Genomic DNA, 19,902 nt, shown 5'->3' with positions numbered 1-19,902 from the left:
TCTTGACATACACAGGGAATTTGAAACCATTTGAATTTTCTCTTCTTTCCCATTATTTTTACAGTTATTTTCCATTCCATTCTCCATCGGTCCTCCCATCTTCCAAGCTTATTACTTCTACCCCTTTAGTCTTCTTTCACACATTTTCCGCATCTCAGACTTCAAGTTTTCTGAATTTGAGTGCCCAGGGTTTTGTTTTCAAGACTGTCTCCAACAGATTCACATCTTTCTTTGAGACACTATGTCCAAAAGCAGATACTAGTACTTCAGTGAGGACTTTTTCAGTACTAAAACCTGTGCATAGATTATTCACATCTTACAGATGGTACTCCCATTTCAACATCTCACAATGACAGTTTTTAATTTTTGCCATACATTATCTTTTCATTATTTATGATATAATAACAACAGGTATGTATAGCATACTATTACAGTAGCTAAATGACTTACCATCATGTTATAGCCTTCCTCCATGTCAACGGGCTCATTTATTACGTTTTTGGATGACCCCATTGAGTTTTCATATCTGTGTCAAAATAAATACATTTGATCAATTTTACTTAAACTATGTATGAAATTAATTTTAGCTTCTTAGCAGCATTTATGTCAAGGACATCTAACGAACATTTCAACATTTTCAGAGGACAGTTATTATAGAGTATTTGCATAACTCCTTAATAAAAACAGCCTAAGAAGAAAATTAGAAGAGAATGGTCCTATAGAAAAAATATATGCACATGTAGTAAGATAGTAAACAGTACAATGAATTTTATGGGGCTCCAAAACAAATCACTGCACAGACTGCTAAAGAACAGTGGAAGGCAACAATGATCTTTCCCGTGACAGAAGACTGAGCAAACTATTTATAGGTTCAAAAAGAAAAGTGAATCAGAGATACTAAAAATTCATAACAGATAATTAGCAGTGAAGCAAAGTAAATCCAAAAACTTCTGTTCTCAAAAAAAAAAAAGAAAAAAAAAGTGACAGTTCCTATAGAAGTTAATTATGATCAAGTATTATTTAATCCAGTATTGAACTAGGGAACCACTGCCAAAAATGGAGAACTACACTGGATTAAATGTTTATAGGTTTATCAAAAAAATCCACAATTGCTGTAACAATGCTAAAATAAAACTAAATCCTTGGCTTCAGGGTGGAAATAAATCCCAGCCAGCTTCTGATTAGTGCAAAAACTCTCCTGCAACAGTCCTTACACATTCTTAACATTCAGATGCTAAACAGAAGTTAAAAGCACTTCTGAAGTTCCAGAAATTAGATCAGAGAACAAGATTAACCTTTTGCCAGATCCCACGGGAGATTTTGTTATCGGTTATTATTGGTACTGCCCTAACCGGGATGTTCCCTCGCTCTCAGATTACAGCTTCCACCCCACATGTTGCTGAGTTTTCTGAAAAGCCAACAGCCAAAACCCATGCCCACAAACAGCCAGCTGTTACGGTTTGCACTTGTTTGCATGCCTTAAGACAACCTCCTGAGCCTAAGAAAACACTGAAATAATCCACACTTGGTTGAAGGAAGCTGAGTTCTTGAAAACAAGGTCCCGCTGTATTTCAGCATTACTTAGGGCATGAGAAGCAAAAGGAGCCTTCAGCCCCGAGACGTCTCAGCAAGCCGCTTGTGACCACCACGCTTCACTCGATTATAATCGGGGTGTAATAAAAGCTGGCACAGCGAGGTGCGTATTGAAGGGGAAAAGTCGGGCCCCACATAAACTTCCCGGGAGTGCAGGACACAGGGATCTGTTAGGAGGAACGTGCGCAGAGAGGGGAGAAGCTGGCAGCCAGCGCGCTGCAGGTTTACTGGCACATCAGGCTGCGCAGCGGGGCTTTCCCTCAGCCTGTGGAAACACTCGGCCCACCTGGGGCCCCCCCCTCAGCCCGGGCAGCCCCCGGGCCTCCCCTCAGGCCGCAGCCCGGGGCAGGGGCCGGGCCCCTCGCCGCAGGGCCTGGGCGCTCCCTCAGCGCGGCGCCCCCCGGGCCCGGGCCGCCTCGGGCCGGCCGCCCCCTCAGGGGCTCCGCGGTTGCCCATAGCAACGGGCCCCGGGGGGGGGGGGGCTGGCCCGCCGCCATCTTGCCCCGCCGCCGCGCCCCTCCCCGGCCCGGCCGCGCGCTGGGGCACTCACGCTCTCCGCCGCGCCGCGCCGTCCCGCCGCGGTGACGTCATCGCCGCCCGCCGCCTGGCCGCCCGCCCGCCCGCCGCCCTGCGCGGCCCGGGCCCCCCCCCACCAGACAGACACACACGCACACCCCGCTGCTGCCGCCCGCGCATGCGCCGTTCGCGCCGGTGAAGGCATTGCCCGCACCTGGCTGCCCTCAGCCCGTCAGGGAGCGCCGAGGGGCGGCGGTGCCGAGTCCCTCAGCGCCGAGCCCGCTCCTCCTGGGGGACCGGAGAAGCAAATTTGCGGGCGTTAATAAATAATTACGTACATACCCTGCGCGTATAGGCAGCGCAGCGAGATTGCGCCCTGGGGTTTGGCACTGCTGGGGCACCGGGGTTGAAGGCACAGGGGGTGCGGGTCTTCTGAGAGCCGGGGCCTGGGCAAGCGGGCTCGTGAGGAAACGTTGGACAAGGGCACTGTTTAGCCAAAAGGGAAGGCAAACGGGGAGCGATAGGAGTGCCCAACATGTAAAAGTATGGTTAGGAATGATCCGTTTCCTAGGGGATAGCAACGATAAGTAAGAGGCTGAAATTCTACCCAGGACGATTCCGGTTTCCATGTGTAAAACAGTAACGATAGCTCAAGCATTGGTATGGATTGCACGGGAAATCACACGTGCCTCAGCTGCGGTCACAAATAGCACAACCACCTCTCAGGAATGACGCACATAACTCTGGTCCTGCGCTGAGAGCTGAGCCAGATGGCCTCTGGAGGTCCCAGCCCAGCCCTGACGCTGTCCTTCGATAACAAGCTCGTTTATTGTGCCCAGGCAGCTGTCTGAGTGTCCCCAGCTGCCTCTTTGGGCTCCTGTAGCTGAGCTCAGCACCATGGTACAGGGCTTCAGAAGCCTGTGACAAATCCTGGTACCCTGATTTGATGCCAAATCAGATACTGCATCAGAAGTGTCCTTTCATAACCTATTTCTTCACATATTAATAACTGCACTAAGTGCAAAGAAGTAGAAAAATAGGTCTGTAAAGTCTGCAGAGTCTAAAATACTTCAGGATAATTTGTGAAGGAGTTATTAATAATTAGAATGCTCACAATGTTGTGTTTGGGTACTACTAAAGCAAATGATGGCCATTTTGAAATCCAAGCACATGGCACTTAAACACAATTGTCTTTAAATTGTTGCTCAGGTTGGTTTTTCCCTTACCTAAATTCACCTGTCAAAAGCCAGCTACTTTTAAAATGGAAGATGGAGGGATAATCTCTGCATGCAGCTCTTAGATACTCTTCACTGTCTTACATACAGCTTATAATGTTTACCTGTGATGAAAACAAAATTAGGATATGTCAAAATTGAAAACTGTCTGAATTCACTACTGTGAATACACTTATTCTGAAAGAGTATAAATGACTTCCATTAAAGAAAATCACAGCTTATGCAAGTTGAGTAGTGCTTTATAAAATTAAAATGTAGAAGTGTAAAAAAAATGTAGTGAACATGAGGCAGATAGCTTCACCTGCAGGAAACAGCTGTTAAGGAATGGCACTTTCAATTGCTGGACAACTGCTCTCACGCTGACAGTTTAAGAGGAACAGATTTATATTTGCTGATGTTTTAGAGAAGTGGTATCATGGCTTCAGTCAAGTCATTAGAAGGAGGCACAAATGAGCCAATGTATTGGAAATCTGTGTTGAATGTGATCTTCTAACATTAATTCGTTTGTGATTGAAAAAGTAGCTCCAAACAGATTTGTGAAAGACTGTATGCAATTTGGCTAGAGGAGAGATTTGTCAGAAAGTTCAGCACATAAAAAGCTTTTTGTTTGACATGACTTGCATTCTGTTTTTAAAATAGCATCACTAATACTCGCTTTTTATTTGCAAGTTACAATAGCAATGCATTTGCTATGCACTTGGTTAAAAATATCGAGAGAATGTAAGGCCCTCTTTCATTTTCTTACATCCTTACCAGAACAATCTCGTATTTATGATATGATTGGGTAACTGAGTGCTAGGAAGTGTCTGGACTGCATTTTGACACAGGCAAACTATGGAGTGAAGAATATGATTTTCTATGCTGTCCTTCTTGCTGAGCTTCAGCAAGTGGTGGTTGGGTGTTAGTTGTTTGTTTTTTTTTTGTTTGGCTGGTTGGTTTTGCTTGCTATATTATTCCAGCTATTCTTATTTCCTGCTGCTATCTTCAGTCATCTTGGCATGTGAACATATTGTTAATAAACTAATAAACTTGCTCTTTGCACATCCATATTGAATTTGCTCTTTGGAGGCTATTACAGCTGTTTAGGCACAGATATGTATAATCTGATATGTATAATCTGTATAATCTTTCAAGCCTTAAGATATGCAGTAAAGAATTTTTCTGGAGTGTTAGTAATGCACTGAACAAAGAAGACAAAGTATCTTCAGTACTATTTTTGGAAATCAATCAAATCTTATTTTTGTTTTGATTGCTTATATGATTTGCTTTATCTACACAAACCACAAGCAGCCTGACTTCACTCACACTTTGTATATATGATTTCCATAAATACTGACAGGAAATTTGACATCTACACCAATAAAGCATATTAGACTTAAGTCACTATTATTTATTTATTTATTTTTTAAATGGAGAGACATTTCTTATATGGTCAGGAAATTGCAGTAACACATTTACTGATTTATTACAATATTGTAGTCTCACATCTCCCAAATGAAGTGTCTTAGCTCTTTGCAGTTAATAGAATTTGAGGTTAACCAGGGAGCAGTACATCGCCGTCATCACTGAGGATGAGGGACAGTCCACCAGACAAAGCTCCATTAATTGAGGGCTCTACTTGAACACCTTACCAGCTCCCTTTCTGGAATTCCAGATAAGCTGGTGTCACTTCTTTCTATTTGAAAGAGGACTTCCAGAAATAGACTAATCTTGAAAGGAGAAGTAACAAATCCAACATCAACCTTATGCAAATCTCAATTAAACCACTGAGAGTGATTAATTTGACCTCAGTGGGCTCTGGATCTGAGCAAGCCCAATTTCATGTGACATCTCTCGGTTACAACATTCCTGCAGAGCCCCCCTGATCATTTACTGGACATAATTTTAGTTTGCCTGAGTGGTAAATGAGCTTCAATTTATTCTACAGCTTTTCTTTCTATTACCTGTGCCGAACAGTTATGACCATCTGTATTGATCCACCTTGCTAACTCATTTATAACGCACTTTTCCCTTTGTGCTGTGTGACGGTCAGCTCAGGCCCACACCAGGAGCAAGCTTTCCCCCTCTCTGAGAGCAAACTTCCACGCTGCCGGCTTCTCGATGACCTTCACTGCGGCACGGCTGGCTTAAAACAGCCCCGAGCTCTGACAAAACTCACCCCGGCCTGCCAGGCTTGGCTGATGCCTGAGCCGAACCACTTTCTGGAAGTGAGAAACCGCCGACCTATGCTGACAGCACTTGGTACCTTCCGCTGCCGCGGCACCACGGCACGCCTGGGAGGCAGAGGCAGGACCAAACTTCGCGGCCCCGGCCCCGGCCCCGGCCCCGCGACGTGCCCGACCCCACAGCCGGCACCGCGCCTCGCCTCGCCCCGGGGCCGGCCGCTCCCAGCCCGGCCCGGCCCCCAGCCGGGGGCAGGCGGCGCCCCGGAGCCCCCCGCGGCCCCTTCCCTTCCTTTCCCCTTTCCCCGCCCCTCGCCGCGGGTCCCCTCGGCTCGGCGGCGGGCGCGATGCGGCGGCGGCCGCTGCTGGCGCTGGGCCTGGCCCTGTGGGCGCTGGGCGCGGCGCTCGGCCAGCACCGAGCCGACTACGACCGGGAGGCGCTGCTCGGAGGGCAGGTGGGCGGCGGGCAGGGGGCGGCGGGCGGCGGGCGGGGGCCGGGGCGGCCTCGGCGGCGGCTTCACGGCGGTTCCCTCGCCCGCAGGAGGAGGCGGAGGAGTACGCGCGGCTCAGCCCGGAAGAGCAGCAGCGGCGGCTGCGGGCCATCGTCAGGAGGATCGATGCGGACGGCGACGGGCTGCTCAGCAAGGGTAGGGCGGGGGGCTGCGGGCTGCGGGGCGGGGGTCGTGCCCGGGCGGGGGGCCCGGCGCTGGGCCTCGCGGCAGGCAGCGGGACCTCTCTGCAAAGGGAATCGCCGCGAGAAGTGTGTCAGAAATGCCAGGAAAAAAAAAAAAAAGGGGTATCTCAGTCCCCAAGGATTCTGTTTCCCATGACACAAGCGGCGAGGGCCATGGAAAGCAGGCAGGAGAGCCCTTCCCACCTTCCACAGCACCAGTTTTGTAGCTGCGCCTCTCCCTCACGCCTCTGAACCCCCCTGGAATCAAGTGCTTTTTGAAATCTTTTTTGTACAACTCACAGAGCAAGGCAAGGAGGTGAAGAAGGTACCTGCAGCCATAACATTGAATGCACACACTTGAACAGCTGCTAACACGGAGCCACGCTGTGGGATCATACGTGCTTTCCATCACAATATAGCATCAAATGTCATTTCCCAGACAAAGGTTTTACTAAACTAGTAAATTCAGGCACCATCACAACACTTTCTTCATCTGATTGTCAAACTCATTATAAAAATGTCTCTTTGTTCTGCTGGAGCTTAACAAAAAAAAACCATAAGTGTCTTGTGAATGTGCACACAGAGCCAACAGAATCCTTGTTCAAACTCCAGAACCGTGATACGTCGTTGACATGATATCAAGCATGCAGTAAGCTTTCTGGGTAGGAGGAAAAAATACAGTTCTAAAGAACTACAGTTCTAAATACAGTTCAACTCTACCTCTTGAATGTCTTCCACTGGATGTGCTGAAATTAATCAGCTGCACACTTAGTTCGGTGTTCCTGTACCTGACTGAGCAGAGGTGAGGTACTATGTGACTTTGGCAGGGTGGCTAACTTGTAAAATAAACAAGCACTTTGCAACATGAAGGCTCTAGGAGAAGAGGTCTAATATGTTAAAGTGCAGAAATTCCCTCTGTACTCAGTCCTGACAATACATATTATATCTGGTTATGTTCTTAGTGTAATGGAAACTTGCTTTCCCCTCCCTTCCCAAAGGAAAATCACAGTGGAATGCTTTTTTACACTAAGAAAATTAGAAATTGATGGGAATGGTGATTTTTGGATACAAATTTACACTTAGAATTTTCTGTATTCAATTACATTTTCATAAAGCTCTGAAAAGAAAGGTTAAATGATCCTAGAGTTGGGTGGCTTCAGGTTTGAAATGTCCTGGCCACATAATCATTTCAAGCTGACATAAATGCCAGCAGCCACCGAAAGGGGCAGGCTTGCATTGTTCAGGCCTCAGTAAGCCTGAAATAAGGGTAACTTCTCAGCTGAAAACCAAGAATCTTCCTTACAGGATAAGTTCCTAGTTGATCTAGTTTGCTGTGCAGCTGCATGAACACTGCCTGTAATCATTTCTTCCTAACCACTTCCTTTGTGTGTCAGAAGGATGCGTCACCCTTTTTCTGGCAGCACCAAAATACACCGGAGTGAAGTAACCATCTAACTAGCCTGAGGGAATCAATAGGGAAACAGTATGACAGAAGACAAACGAAAAGCTGTAGCTGTAGTCTAATCTCTTGAAAAAAAGGCATAGCACAGAGGAAGGCTGTTTAACCAATCTCTTGCCTACATACTTGCATCTGAATTACAAAGTATATTCCAAACTGAATAGACCTGTGGTATCTTTACCATTTTTATACTATAGATTATTCTGATTTTTGTTTGTTTTACTTTATTATTTTCACAGATGAGCTGAGCTCCTGGATACAACAGTCCTTTAAACATTATGTCACACAAGAAGCTAAGCAACACTTCCATGACTATGATAAAGATGGCGATGGATTAGTGTCTTGGAAAGAGTACAATTTACAAATGTATGATCGTGTCATTGATTTTGATGAGAACACTGTCCTGGAGGATCAAGAAGAAGAATCATTTCGACAGGTAAAATGTTTCAACACAGGTTTCTGAAAGCTGCTCACAGTAGAAAACAATATTTGTTTATTGACAGAACAGGATGGTTAGAGAAACCATAGCAGTTGGCACATGTTTTAACACTTTCGTTTATCTGAGATAGGGGAGTAATTAATGAAAAGTAATGGAGTATTAAACTTGCTACCAAAAAAACGCAAAGACAGAATGAAACTGTACCTCTTGGGTACATTTTGCTAGCTGAGTGGAGTATAAGTCTACTGGCAGTCTTATCACAGAGCAGAGCATCCAGCAAATGTCTTAAAACAAGATGGCAATCTATTAAATTAGGTCCATGGCCTAACCAGTGTTCTGCCTGTAGCTGGGACCAGTAGCACTGGTGTTGGTCAGCCTCGTACTGTTCTTTTAACCACCTACCTTGCACTGCTTTATCCACTTTTCATTCATTTCTGAAGTACTTGGTGTGGGTGATCAATAATGCCTGCTTTTAAATTTTTCTGTCTGCTAGAGATCCACAGAGAAAGCAATATTAATTCAAACATTTTTAGCAATCCAACCCTAGTACATAAAACTGAATGTATAAACAATCAAAGTTACAGATTAATCTCATATATGCAAATAAATAGTTAAGAATGAAAGGAAGGAGGCAAGAGGGACAGAGAAGGAAGGACAACACAAATTTCCTATAGTAAATCTTGCTTGTTTTCAAGTTAGACATTTATTAGTACATGTAAATATTTCCCCAAAAGAGAATAAGTGAGTTATTAGACTATTCTGGCCTGAGTTTTTTTGTGAGAAGGAGTGCTTTGGTGGCTACTTCTAGTAAAGCAGTAGTCTTGAATATAGTGTTGACAGACATTAAGCTGGAATAGACAATTAGCAATGAATTTTACACACTGAAGACAAATCAAACTGTAAAGCTTTGGAGGTCACTTAATTACATAGCTTTTAAATAAAACAAGATTTTGAATGGAACTACCAGTCAAAATCTGGACCCCATGTTTGAGATGTTGCCATTATATTATGCTGAAGTTAAACTCCTGCTTATTTGTAATTTGTGATGATTGCTTGCTTGGTTTTCCTACTTTCTGACTTCAACCTATATTGGCAAAAGCAAGACTAGCAGCATTGCACCAGCATCATGTGTCAGCTGTCTTCAGCCGTACTTTTGTAAATTAATGATCCAGCTCTAGTTAAAACGGAAAAGTTGGACTTCGTTACTGATTTAAATTGACATAAAGTAAACATGAATTTACCAGAGGGTGGCAGTCTTGTTCATCACATCTCAAAACACTGAAAACAAACCTCCCCTCAACAGTTCATTTTGCAGTCTAGTATTCTCCCTGGTCAGTCTTTCTGAATTGCGTTCCAGTTTAACTCTTAGCTAAAGTCAGCTTTTCCGTAAACACAATTAATTATTTTGCAGAATAGTTAAGCTCTACACTTTATTTGTTACACGTGGTCTGCATGAGTCAGATTAGCCTAACTAAACTGAGAAGATTCAATAAATAGGATAGAAGCTAATAAGTACAGCTTCAAGTGGTTATTTTTAAAGTATTTGTGATCTCTGGTTTGCTGGCCACTACCTTATCCAGATCAGAGTCATACTGTTAGTACAACACACTCAAACATAGGACTCCAAAATTTTCACAGCTCACATCGCGTGCATTTTGAGTAGAGATTTGTTATCAGTGGTTTGGGTCTTTATTTTGTTTGAAGAGACTATACAGAATGAAACAAGGGCAAAGAAGAAGGGTTTTGAACCTTCAGAATACAGAAGAAGGAAGTGCAAGACATTCAGAACTAGTAACTTGCCTGTTTATTGTGGATATTTCTCTTTTAAGAAGGCATGTTAATATTTATACTTAAAAGAGGGTACAGAAGTGACTTTGATTTGAAATAAGTTCATATGTAATGGACAGCAGTCTTGTATTAAAGGAATCTACCTCATCCTTCAGCACTTAAAACGGCTTCAGAAAAGGCAGTTTACGTATATGATATTTGAAGACTTTCTTGGAACTGTGAGGAGCCCTTGATGTAAGTGAGATATAGATTCAAAAGGTTAAATGTCCTGAAAATGTAAATGTGAGGATTTGTGATGGCCACCTTAACAGTAATTGTACTCCACTAGGCTAGTTTGGGAATTGGTGACTTGTAGAAGTGGAAGCTTGTCTTTATACATGACTTCCTGGTCTTTTCATCATCTCCCTTTCGTGTTTTTGAAGCCTTGACTGAGAGTGTTTCAAATGTTCCTAACTGAAATGAAGGAAATTTTTATGGGATTCTTAATAAAAACCTTCCCTCAATTAAAAGTGCTATTCTCATTGCTCTGGATGAGCTCTTCTTAGTGAAAATGAAACATCAGTATAATACAAGAAAGTAATGTGAAACAATTAATATTCTAATGAGTTTACAGCTAACTACTATAATGTTTTTCCTTTTCATTAAGCACTCTAACTAAATCTATTTTCTAAGCTTCATTTAAAGGAGAAGAAGCGTTTTGAAAAAGCTAACAGGGATGATGTTCCTGATCTAAATGTGGATGAATTCATTGCTTTTGAACATCCTGAAGAAGTGGAGTATATGACGGTAAGATTTAGGAGGAGGTCTTTATCAGCCTGTGTATATAGAGGCAACATCTTTTTAATGTCCCAGTGCTACAGGAAGTGTGCTTTTGGGCAGCTATGTATATTGCTTTTCCAGACCAAATAAAAAATCAGATGGTATGTTGTGAATTCAGTGCTGGAGTTCGGAAGATGGAGCAGGAGTTCAGTGCTTTTCTTGAAAATTTTTTTCAAGAACTAGTATGTGTCAAGAAGTGGTATTACACAACTACCTTAAAGACTAGGCTGACGTAACTATCTCTAAAATTCTGTTAGGTTAGAAACATATCAGTAAGATTTCAGCTTGAGAAAGTTGCAAGCCTAGTTCAGAGTTCAATTATTGTTAGAGGTATTCACAATAAAGATGTCTTGATGCAGGAAAAAGGTCAAGTGCCAGTTATCTTCACCTTACTTAAAGGGCCACTATGGTCACTTTTCTGGTAAAAACAAAAACAAACAAACAAACAAAAATCAAAACTTTTTGAAACTTTGACTTTTCTGTGCTTGGAGTTTGGGGATTATTATTCAAGCCAGGAGCACTTTGGCATTGTTGATGTGTTTCATCACTGCTGTGACTGTTGGTGTCATTCCAGCTCAATACCCACAGCTGACCCCAGTTAAAAGTACACTGCTGCGTTTCTGCAACAGAGTCTTCAGGTTTGGGTCTCTGATGCTGCAGAGCTAACTGCCAGCAGGAGCTCAGTGCAAACATAGCCTCTGTTTGTGTTGACATAATGCTTAATTATGAACAAACAAGAACAACTACAAGAACAGGCATGCTGGTCTCACTGGGAAACAAAGGACCAAGACACAAAACAATTTTTCCAACAACTTCAAAAAGTTACAAAATGCAAAGAAATTAGTACATCAAAAAAAGAAATAGGATTATAGTTTTGTGTAAATTCATGTGCTTATATAGTTTTGAATTATATTTAAGGATTCCAACTCTACATACACCCAACAGATTTGATTTTCATAAAACCTGACATCCTAAACTCTAAGAATGGATCCATTCTGTGGCACAGGAACCAGTTATTGCACTAGTTCATGTAAAACAGAGAAGCAGATTTGAAATGACACCTCATTAGTTTAAAGGACATTTACTTTCTTTTACATACTTTCTTGTATTTATTGTTCTAAAATGATTTATTTCTGTTTCTCTTGATTGCAAGACTGATAAATTGATATTTTGCCTTTCGTTTGTATGTATGCAAAAGGACTTTGTCATTCAGGAAGCTTTAGAAGAGCACGATAAAGATGGTGATGGATTTGTCAACCTGGAAGAATTCCTTGGTGATTACAGGAGAGACCCAAGTAAGGAAAAGGTTGGGGGGCAGAAACTGAACAAAAGTTTTTGGAATGGGATGAATTGTACATACCTTCGTTTTCAGCTTTTAACACCTCCACCTACAGGTTCCAAGTGACATTTTCCTGTTGGTCAGAATAATTCAATTTCCTGGTACTGTGCCTAGTAGGTCATTATTTCAGTCTGCCCTGCGTGTATTTGGCAGTAGTTTATGCACTGTTCCCCTGTAAGTTACTTCTTTTCCCAAAGACTGAAGCATAATCCTCATCACTAGGTATGTAGATAAAAAAAAGATGCAGTTTTGCTAACTGAACACATCTGGGAAAACAGCCAGCATGAATATAAGGTTAGCCTTTCCTAGTCTTGATCGGCTTAAGGCAGCTGTCAGCCTTGCTGCAGAAGGACTGAAGTCGTGTGTATTTTAAGAGAGGGAGAGGGGAAGTGTAAGGAGTCCCTTCACAGTACCAGGTATTGAAAGCCCATCTGCTTTCGCTTTTTTTTTTTTTCACTCTTGCCCTTCCTTAAGCTTGCTCTATTCCTGTGTTAACAACAAAAAAAAAGAGAGGTATTTACCTGGTGTTTGTCAATGCTTTTTTAAGTTGTTAATAGATAAATATTTTATACACTGTACTTGACTTGCTACAAGATAGGGCAAAGAACTCTCCTGGTTCCAAAAAGACAAGTGGCTCGATGCACATGAAAAGTCTGCTTGGTCGTAAGGAGTGCAAATTCTGAAACAAGGAGATTTTTTTTTTTATATCTTTTTCCTACTTGAACTTTAAAAAAGCCTTTCCAAGCCAGTCTATCTAAAGTTGTTAGAAGGGGATGAAATTATTGTTAGGGTTCTTGCAGTAACAGAAGATAGAACAGCTTTGCTATTAAATATTTTTATCAATGATTCAGAATCATCTGGGACTGTAGAAACTTCTTCAGGTTTTCTCCAAATGACCTTCTTCTGCAGACAGTGTTCTTGCTGCACACTTTAAAATAACTAATAAGCTACAAGGTGGGTCTGGTTTCATAACCGCCTTGTGGCTTTGGGCAGCAGCGTATTGCTGAATTGTGACGTTAAGAATAATTGAGTTGTAAACTAGGTGTTAGAAAGGAAAGAGAGAGACTTAATCTTTTTTCTTTTATAATAAAACCTAATTATTTTGAACTGTTACTTGTTTGCCTGTCATGTCAAATAATTTTGACTTTCATGAGGTTTAGGAAGTCTTACAATCTGTTAATGCTTGTTCACAGTGTTTATTAGTGGTGAACGATCACTGTGAATTGCCTCTTAATTTCTTGAAGAGTTAGAGACAAGTTTAAAAGCTGGTTAGGTTTCAGAGTACAGGGTAAATATTTTCAGAATACAGGGTAAATATAGACCAGGAGTACAAAGAAATACAAGCAGTAAATGGGACTGCTTTGGATATATTCCAGCTATTTTTAGAAAAATTACAAAAAATAAAAACTGTTTTGAGAGCTTACAGTACTGTTCAGAGTCTGTTGAGCCTGCACTAGGTAGGAACTTTGTCCTCTCTGTTAGCTGTCACAAATGACCTCCCTGGCTGTTAAAGCACAGGAACAGACAGTAGAATGTTAAAGTCTTGGTATCGCCTTACAAGTTTCGTAATTGCATACACTGCACAACCCTAGTTCTCTACCTACTTTTAGGACACTTGTTGATTTAAAGCTTTTCCCTACTTTCCTGAATCTGTTAAGTGCTGAGATGACCAGTGACTGAGAACTACAGTATTGCTCATGTTGCTGTCATGGGATACTATTAACATGCTATCTGCAATGTTACTGCTATACAATGGCTATATAATGGGAGAGAGTAATCTTAACCCGGTCAAAGTAAATAATGTCAAATATCTCCATCATCCACTTAACTTTTTCCTATTGGTATGTCAGATGTCCCAATAAGTAGGAAACCATCCATTTGGCAGGACATTTTATACATAGTATGATTTCTCCCCCATTTATTTGATTAATTTTGGTTAACATTAAAATAAACAGCTCAGTTGATGGTAACACGTGACTTTAATGTCCCCTTAGTTCAACTGCAAATTTACAGTCTTTACATTGTCTTAGTTTTAAGTTCTGTTTTCATCTATACAAATATTTTAAATGTTTGTGTTTGTTTTTTTTTTTTTTTTTTAACATCCTGGGACTGGTCTGTAAGGTCTCTCTTTGTTTAGTGAAATCGCTTCTATGTTATGAGACTAAATTACATTAATTTGCTTACAAGAAAAGGTGAATGCGTCAGTTTTAAGGAAAAGAGTGGTTTTAAACTTGCTAAATGTTTCTTACTAGCTGCAAGGGAAGATCCAGAATGGATACTTGTTGAGAAGGATCGATTTGTGAATGACTATGACAAGGATAACGATGGGAAACTCAGCCCTCAGGAGCTGTTGTTTTGGATAGTACCTAATAATCAGGGTATTGCACAAGAGGAGGTATGTGTTTTGACTGGTTTAATAATTGCTGTTTAGATTTTATTTAATGGAGCAGAATTCTGGAGGTATCACAGCAAAATGATAGATAAATTCGGATTTACCATATTTTAGTAGTTGAAAATGAATGCTTAGTAGATGTTTGCATATCTTTTTTAGCCCTTTTTTCCAGTTTGACAAAGAATGAAGGTCCCCAGTCTGGATAAGGCAAATGTGATGTCATTTTAAAGTTACAGTAGGTAAAGCTAATGAGGTATACAAATAAAATAGGCAGTTATATAAAGCATAGTTATGAAAACAAAAATGGATCATTCTTCTTCTTACTGGTTAAATTGCCTTAATTTGTATAAAAATTGTATAAAAAACCTGTATTTGCATAAGTATAAGAAAATAGACATACTGTATGATTCAAGGTGCTGTAAAGCAAACTTCAAAATGAGAGTGATAATTGAAATGGTTTAATCAGCAGTAGAATGCCGTAATAGGTTTAAGTAGATTCTCATTTTAGTTGTCTATTTTTTGTAGCAGGTAGTAGAAGCACTGAGCATACCAGACCAGCCTATTTTTATGAACGTTAGAGTTGCTGATGGTAGTAGAGAAGGTTTCTGCCTTTCTGCTAGTAACTCCTTATCTTAATTTGTGCAGATCTCTTTCCTTTGCACTGAAGGGTTTTGGTGTTCAGTATGTGAGACACAAACAGGTTCTCCCGTGCCTCCATAATTATTCTTAAAGTTGGGAATCTCTTCAAAATAGATAAAATAGCTCATCTTCTGTGACTGGACAAGTCATTACTGAGCTTCCACCTTCCTGCTATTTCAGCTCTGCTGATTACAGAAAAAGCAGCTTGGTTAGCATGCAGCACTGGCTGCTCACGTACCTAACCTTGTAGGAACCTAAGCTACAAAATTGCTATAGGAGTATTTTTGTAAATGAACATCTGTAAGCTTTTGTGCAGACTTTTTTTAAACATCTGACTCTTGGGGGTGGTTGGTTCTTATTTCACAGAAAGAATACTGATGTAACTGACATGAGTTCTGTGTGTTGTTGAGTCTATATATACCTGTTCTGTTTGGTTGTGTTTTCTTTAATCAGTTCTTCACTATTCATTGAAATTTTAGCTTAAAGCAAGGCCATGGTGTACTAATATCTCAGTTCTACAAGGTTAGGGTTTTTTATTTGTCTTTCTAATGTGCTATTTTTTTCTTCAGTTAATGCAAGGGCTTAGCAAAGTCCCCTATCCTAAAGAGAAGGTGGCATTGACTTGCATCATAAATTGCTGTTTGTTTATATTACAGTTTGATTTTGTCATTTAAAAATGGCTTGAGAAATCTGGTAGTTAAATAACATAAAACAACAGAAAAATACTATGCATTCAGTTTCTAGGAACTGATACATGTTTACCAAGATGTTTTTCTTAATACTCTGTTAGCTTTTGCCATGCAGAGTGTTTTTGAAATCTGTTTGGCTGATGTTACTACCTGTCATTTTCTTCAGCCCTCCTTGCTGATGTAGTCAGCTTAAATGTAAGTAATATTTCATTTTTAATAAAGCTGCTAAGCAGTCACATTGAGCCAAACCAATCAGAAAAAGCAGAAATGGAAGGACCCTGTAAATCATCATACTTGTAGATATTTAGTAAATAAAAAACCAAAACCATGTAAGACTAGGAACTCTGCTATTTCTCAGTAATAACAGCTGCAATAGAGCTGTTGTGCTAGCTTGGTAGCTTTGAGCTGTGTAATTCTCATGAATAACATACAACTAAAGTATTCCACATTTTTTGTTTCACTGCTGAATTTCCCTCCTTCTATAATACATAAGCAAGCAAAAAATTGAGAACTGTTGTAACTTGCAGTTTCATTTGACATTGTGTTTGTCTTTTTTTTTTTTTTTTTTTTTTCCAAAAAGCAAGATTTGACTTTCAGGAAATGAGGGAAATCTTTAATTGCTATCCAAAGTTGATGTTCCTATGCATGGATGACTTACCTCATCTGCTGTTGAAAATACAAAATCTTTTCCATGGTTGACATCAAATACTTTCCAGTTAAGTTTAAACCATGAATTACAGTTATAGAGCTATTTTTGCAAATCATAAATAGATACAGAAACGGTAGCAGAATAGATACCTCCAGAGCTAAAAGTAACAGCACTTAAAGTTTAAAATGAGAGCTGGAAAAACATACCCGGTCAGACAGAGGGTTCATTCAGAGAGAGAGATAACCGTATCTGGTACACACCTATGGAAGAGCATGCTCAATATGAAGACTGCACTGGTTCAAATCTTAGTTGAGGTCATGCACACCAAGGGCCGTAGCTGTTGCTCTGTGGCTGAATGTCCAGAAACAGAAAACACACAGCCTCTAGCTGACCTGCTAAGCTTGAATTTTCTGCAGATCGTATGCTAAAGGTATGTATGACATCAACTAGTAGATTTCAAAGGCTGCTGGTACTTCCAGGAAGACGATCAATCTTTGCTTTTTTAACGCTGTCTTCAGAGTAACACTGCCCTCAAAGTAAAGCAGTGGGTTTGACATTTATTTTTTTGGTTTAGAATTGATGATGAAGTTAGAAATTTGATATTATGACTTTGCCACTGAATAAAAAAGGCAAGGGGAAACAAACTGAGGCAAGAAAGATCCTGTTCTGAACGTTAATGGCATCTAGCTTGTTACAAATAATGGTTTTGTGGCAGGACTCTGACAGTGCCATTCCAAAAATGTATTTATAAACATTCCTACCTATTAACTGTGCACCTGGTGTTCCATTTATTTTAAAGGCTGTTCACCTTATTGAAGAAATGGATTTGAATGATGATAAAAAGCTTTCTGAAGCAGAAATTCTTAAGAACCAGGATTTGTTTCTTAACAGTGAAGCAACGGATTATGGCAGGCAGCTTCATGATGAACGTTTCTACCATGAAGAACTTTAGATTATTTATTTTGTAATCTGTTTTTCTTCCCTTTCTTTCATTTGGAGCTTTTGTTAAATGCACCCACTTTTCAGCTATGTTGCAAGTTTTATGCTGTAATTACAATAGACTAATGTTTGTGTAAATACTTCGCATTCAAAATTAAATTGCCCTCCCGCAGACTTCCTTGGGCCTCTTCTAGCCTGCAAAATTAATCTTAAATACTTACTTCCAAAATTATATAGCAATGGGAAAGAAATTACTTAAGGTATTGTACTGTATTGTGAAGAGTTGTGTGACTGTACTTCAACTAAATGGAGAATCTAAATGGTTCTCTGAAAGAATTCAAACCAGAAAATGACACTGCTATATTTTCTACTCAGTTTAATTAGGGAGGAGTTTAGGGAATTTAGGGGAAGATGTTTAGAATCAGTATTAACCGTGTTTTATTTAATACATTTGGAGAAACACTTAGCTTAATGCCTCAATTGTTTAAGAGGTTTCTACTTTATTTTAAATGGTTTCTATGTGTTTTATTGTATTATAATAAAAACTTACTATTTTTACATCTACAGAAAACAATTGTTTTTATGTACAATTCTACAGCATTGGCAGTACAATGGTATTGTACATTGTCAAGATCCTCCTCATTTGTTGGATTAAAACTTAAAATATTCTGTCTTTGTTTTATACATTTATTACGTACTGTGGGTCACCTGTAGCAACTCCTTGAAATGTGAACAATTCGCAGTAGCGTATTTATTTGGGAGTCACTCCTTTTGAATGCAGATCAGAATACCAAGGGCAACTCACATACAACAGTATGTATTCTTTGGCAACATTCTTAAGTTTTATATGCTAAGGACAGCTCCTCGGATCTAGATGTTAAAAATGATTAAAAAAAAAGTAATGCGTGCATTTAGCATTTTCTGGACATGTTTGCAAAAGCAGTGTTGTTTTTTTTTTCTGAAATTTGGGATATATGGAACTCTAAAGCATCAAGACATCACATAATAGTTGTAATGATAACCTCTAAAAGTTAACTTCAGTTGAAAGCTCCACAATTACCATTCATAAAAGTAAGTAATGTCTCATTAAGTGATTATTTGAAATAACCAGGAAGGTTAATGGCATGACAGATTCTGTTTAGGAAAGTTCATATATTCACTTCTCATCTAGAAAGTCACAGCCTCACAGAATAGTTTGTGTAAAATACGTTAGCTTTTATTTTATTTTTTTAAATTCCCAGGTAACTGACTCCTGTAATGTTTGTGCAGTATTGTTCTTGGCTAATGTTTTCCTTCTTCCCAATTCTGTTTTTAGTAAAAATAAGTGCTGCTTTTTTTTTTTTTTCCAGTAGACCATCTCTTAATTATTCTCAGAACATCCAATCTTCCTTTCAACGTAAGTGTTGACGTATCACCATTAGAAAGCTAGCAGTTTTGATTCAAAACAAAACTACATCTAATTTTACTGGATTTTTTAGGTATCCTTATTATAGTGATAGAAATTAAAAATGCTTTTTCAATTTTAGAGATTGCTTTTCTACCCATATTTGTTAATGCCTGGAAATGTAAGTACAACTATTGCTATGTTGTTGGTTGGATATGATTAAAAAAAAAAACACCACACACACAAGAAAAAAACAACAGTGTGATTAAATTATGTGTGTCTAGGAATATTAAAATAATTGTTTTCATCTTTGTTGCTTTGAAATATACCCGAAGTTGCTCATTTGTTATTATTCTTTTTGGCATTTTAAAACAAGTCTTAACAGAGTCAAATGCATACTCAGCATTAAAAATGGTGTAATCAACTGGAAAATTCAACTCTCAAAGAGAAAAAAAGGATGCCTCTGGAAGGATGCCACTATCGTTTGCTCTTTGACTCAGCTTGGAGTCATTTGCGGGATTGCTGTAATTGCAATACTGCATAAACCAAAGGTTATAGCAAGACCAATAGAATACCAAACGCCACAGAATGTACACTTCACATTTCAGAGTCTGTGCAAAACATCCAATTTGCTGCTCATTTTAGTCATTCTGTGAGCAAATTGTGTTAGGTAGTATTAGCGCTTTGCTCTCTGCAAGAGAGAAATGGAGCTGCAGCTTTCGTCACTTTGTAGCTCTTAATCTAATTTTATGGGCATAGAAAACCAGTGCTTCAAAAGGAAACTATAATTGTTCATGTAACCGAAATGTGGATTTGGAGAAGTGCTAAGCTCAGTTCTATTGCTCTATTCTGTTGAATGTTTCAGTAATTCCTAGAGTAAATTAACGTAGATTTCTCTTTTGATTTCTAATAATGGGTTTGAAATTTGACTTGTTTTACTTTAAAAGCCTAATAATGCTTTCACGATCTTAGATTTGTGGCTTCTGATAGCTTAATCTAGTGTTTAGGTTGTCAAAATTGGCAATGCACCACTTCTATTTAATGACGTCTATCCAAATATTGTAGAAGTTACATGAAAGTGGCACAGGTATTTTCAGGGTTATGCACTGAAAGGGTCTCTCCCTTACCTAGCATTTTGCAACTATGCTGGGAAAGTGCAATGAGGTGAAGAACTTGAAACTATTTTA

At 39.9% G+C, this 19,902-nt stretch overlaps 2 protein-coding genes across 9 annotated transcripts in view; one reads left to right on the top strand and one right to left on the bottom strand.

Annotated features, from left to right (window-relative positions):
- SCAPER (S-phase cyclin A associated protein in the ER) overlaps positions 1-19,902 on the bottom strand; it is a 241,245-nt gene that overhangs the window by 155,653 nt on the left and 65,690 nt on the right. For 2 of the 7 annotated variants that reach the window (XM_084532001.1, XM_084532002.1), the window contains exon 2: positions 451-526. In XM_084532001.1, coding sequence (XP_084388127.1) covers positions 451-513 — 63 coding nt within the window. In that variant the 5' untranslated portion in view covers positions 514-526. Of the gene's footprint in view, positions 1-450; positions 527-1,295; positions 1,897-2,143; positions 2,203-2,323; positions 2,405-3,335; positions 3,449-5,324; positions 5,539-19,902 lie in introns of those variants that run through there. The other 5 variants (XM_084531998.1, XM_084531999.1, XM_084532003.1 and 2 more) reach the window with 5 other exon arrangements.
- Positions 5,702-18,000, top strand: RCN2 (reticulocalbin 2). 2 transcript variants are annotated; one of them, XM_084532006.1, is made up of 7 exons: positions 5,702-5,961; positions 6,048-6,153; positions 7,878-8,074; positions 10,550-10,651; positions 11,883-11,979; positions 14,276-14,418; positions 17,192-18,000. In XM_084532006.1, the coding sequence occupies exons 1-7, from the start codon at positions 5,854-5,856 to the stop codon at positions 17,342-17,344; spliced, it is 906 nt and encodes a 301-aa protein (XP_084388132.1). In that variant the 5' UTR covers positions 5,702-5,853; the 3' UTR covers positions 17,345-18,000. The 2 variants fall into 2 exon arrangements, with proteins under 2 accessions (XP_084388132.1, XP_084388131.1); XM_084532005.1 differs by having other exon boundaries at positions 5,704-5,961; positions 10,538-10,651.

The sequence above is a fragment of the Aythya ferina genome (genome assembly GCF_964211825.1).
Source record: "Aythya ferina genome assembly, chromosome: 11".
Classification (NCBI taxonomy): domain Eukaryota; kingdom Metazoa; phylum Chordata; class Aves; order Anseriformes; family Anatidae; genus Aythya; species Aythya ferina.
Note: the sequence above shows the minus strand (reverse complement) of the source record. Positions and strands in the feature narration are given on the sequence as shown.

Coding starts and splice junctions, on each gene's coding strand:
- RCN2 (XM_084532005.1), top strand. CDS start 5,854: ATGCGGCGGCGGCCGCTGCTGGCGCTGGGCCTGGCCCTGTGGGCGCTG. Junction 5,962..6,047: donor AGGCGCTGCTCGGAGGGCAG/GTGGGCGGCGGG, acceptor CCTCGCCCGCAG/GAGGAGGCGGAGGAGTACGC. Junction 10,652..11,882: donor AAGAAGTGGAGTATATGACG/GTAAGATTTAGG, acceptor TGTATGCAAAAG/GACTTTGTCATTCAGGAAGC.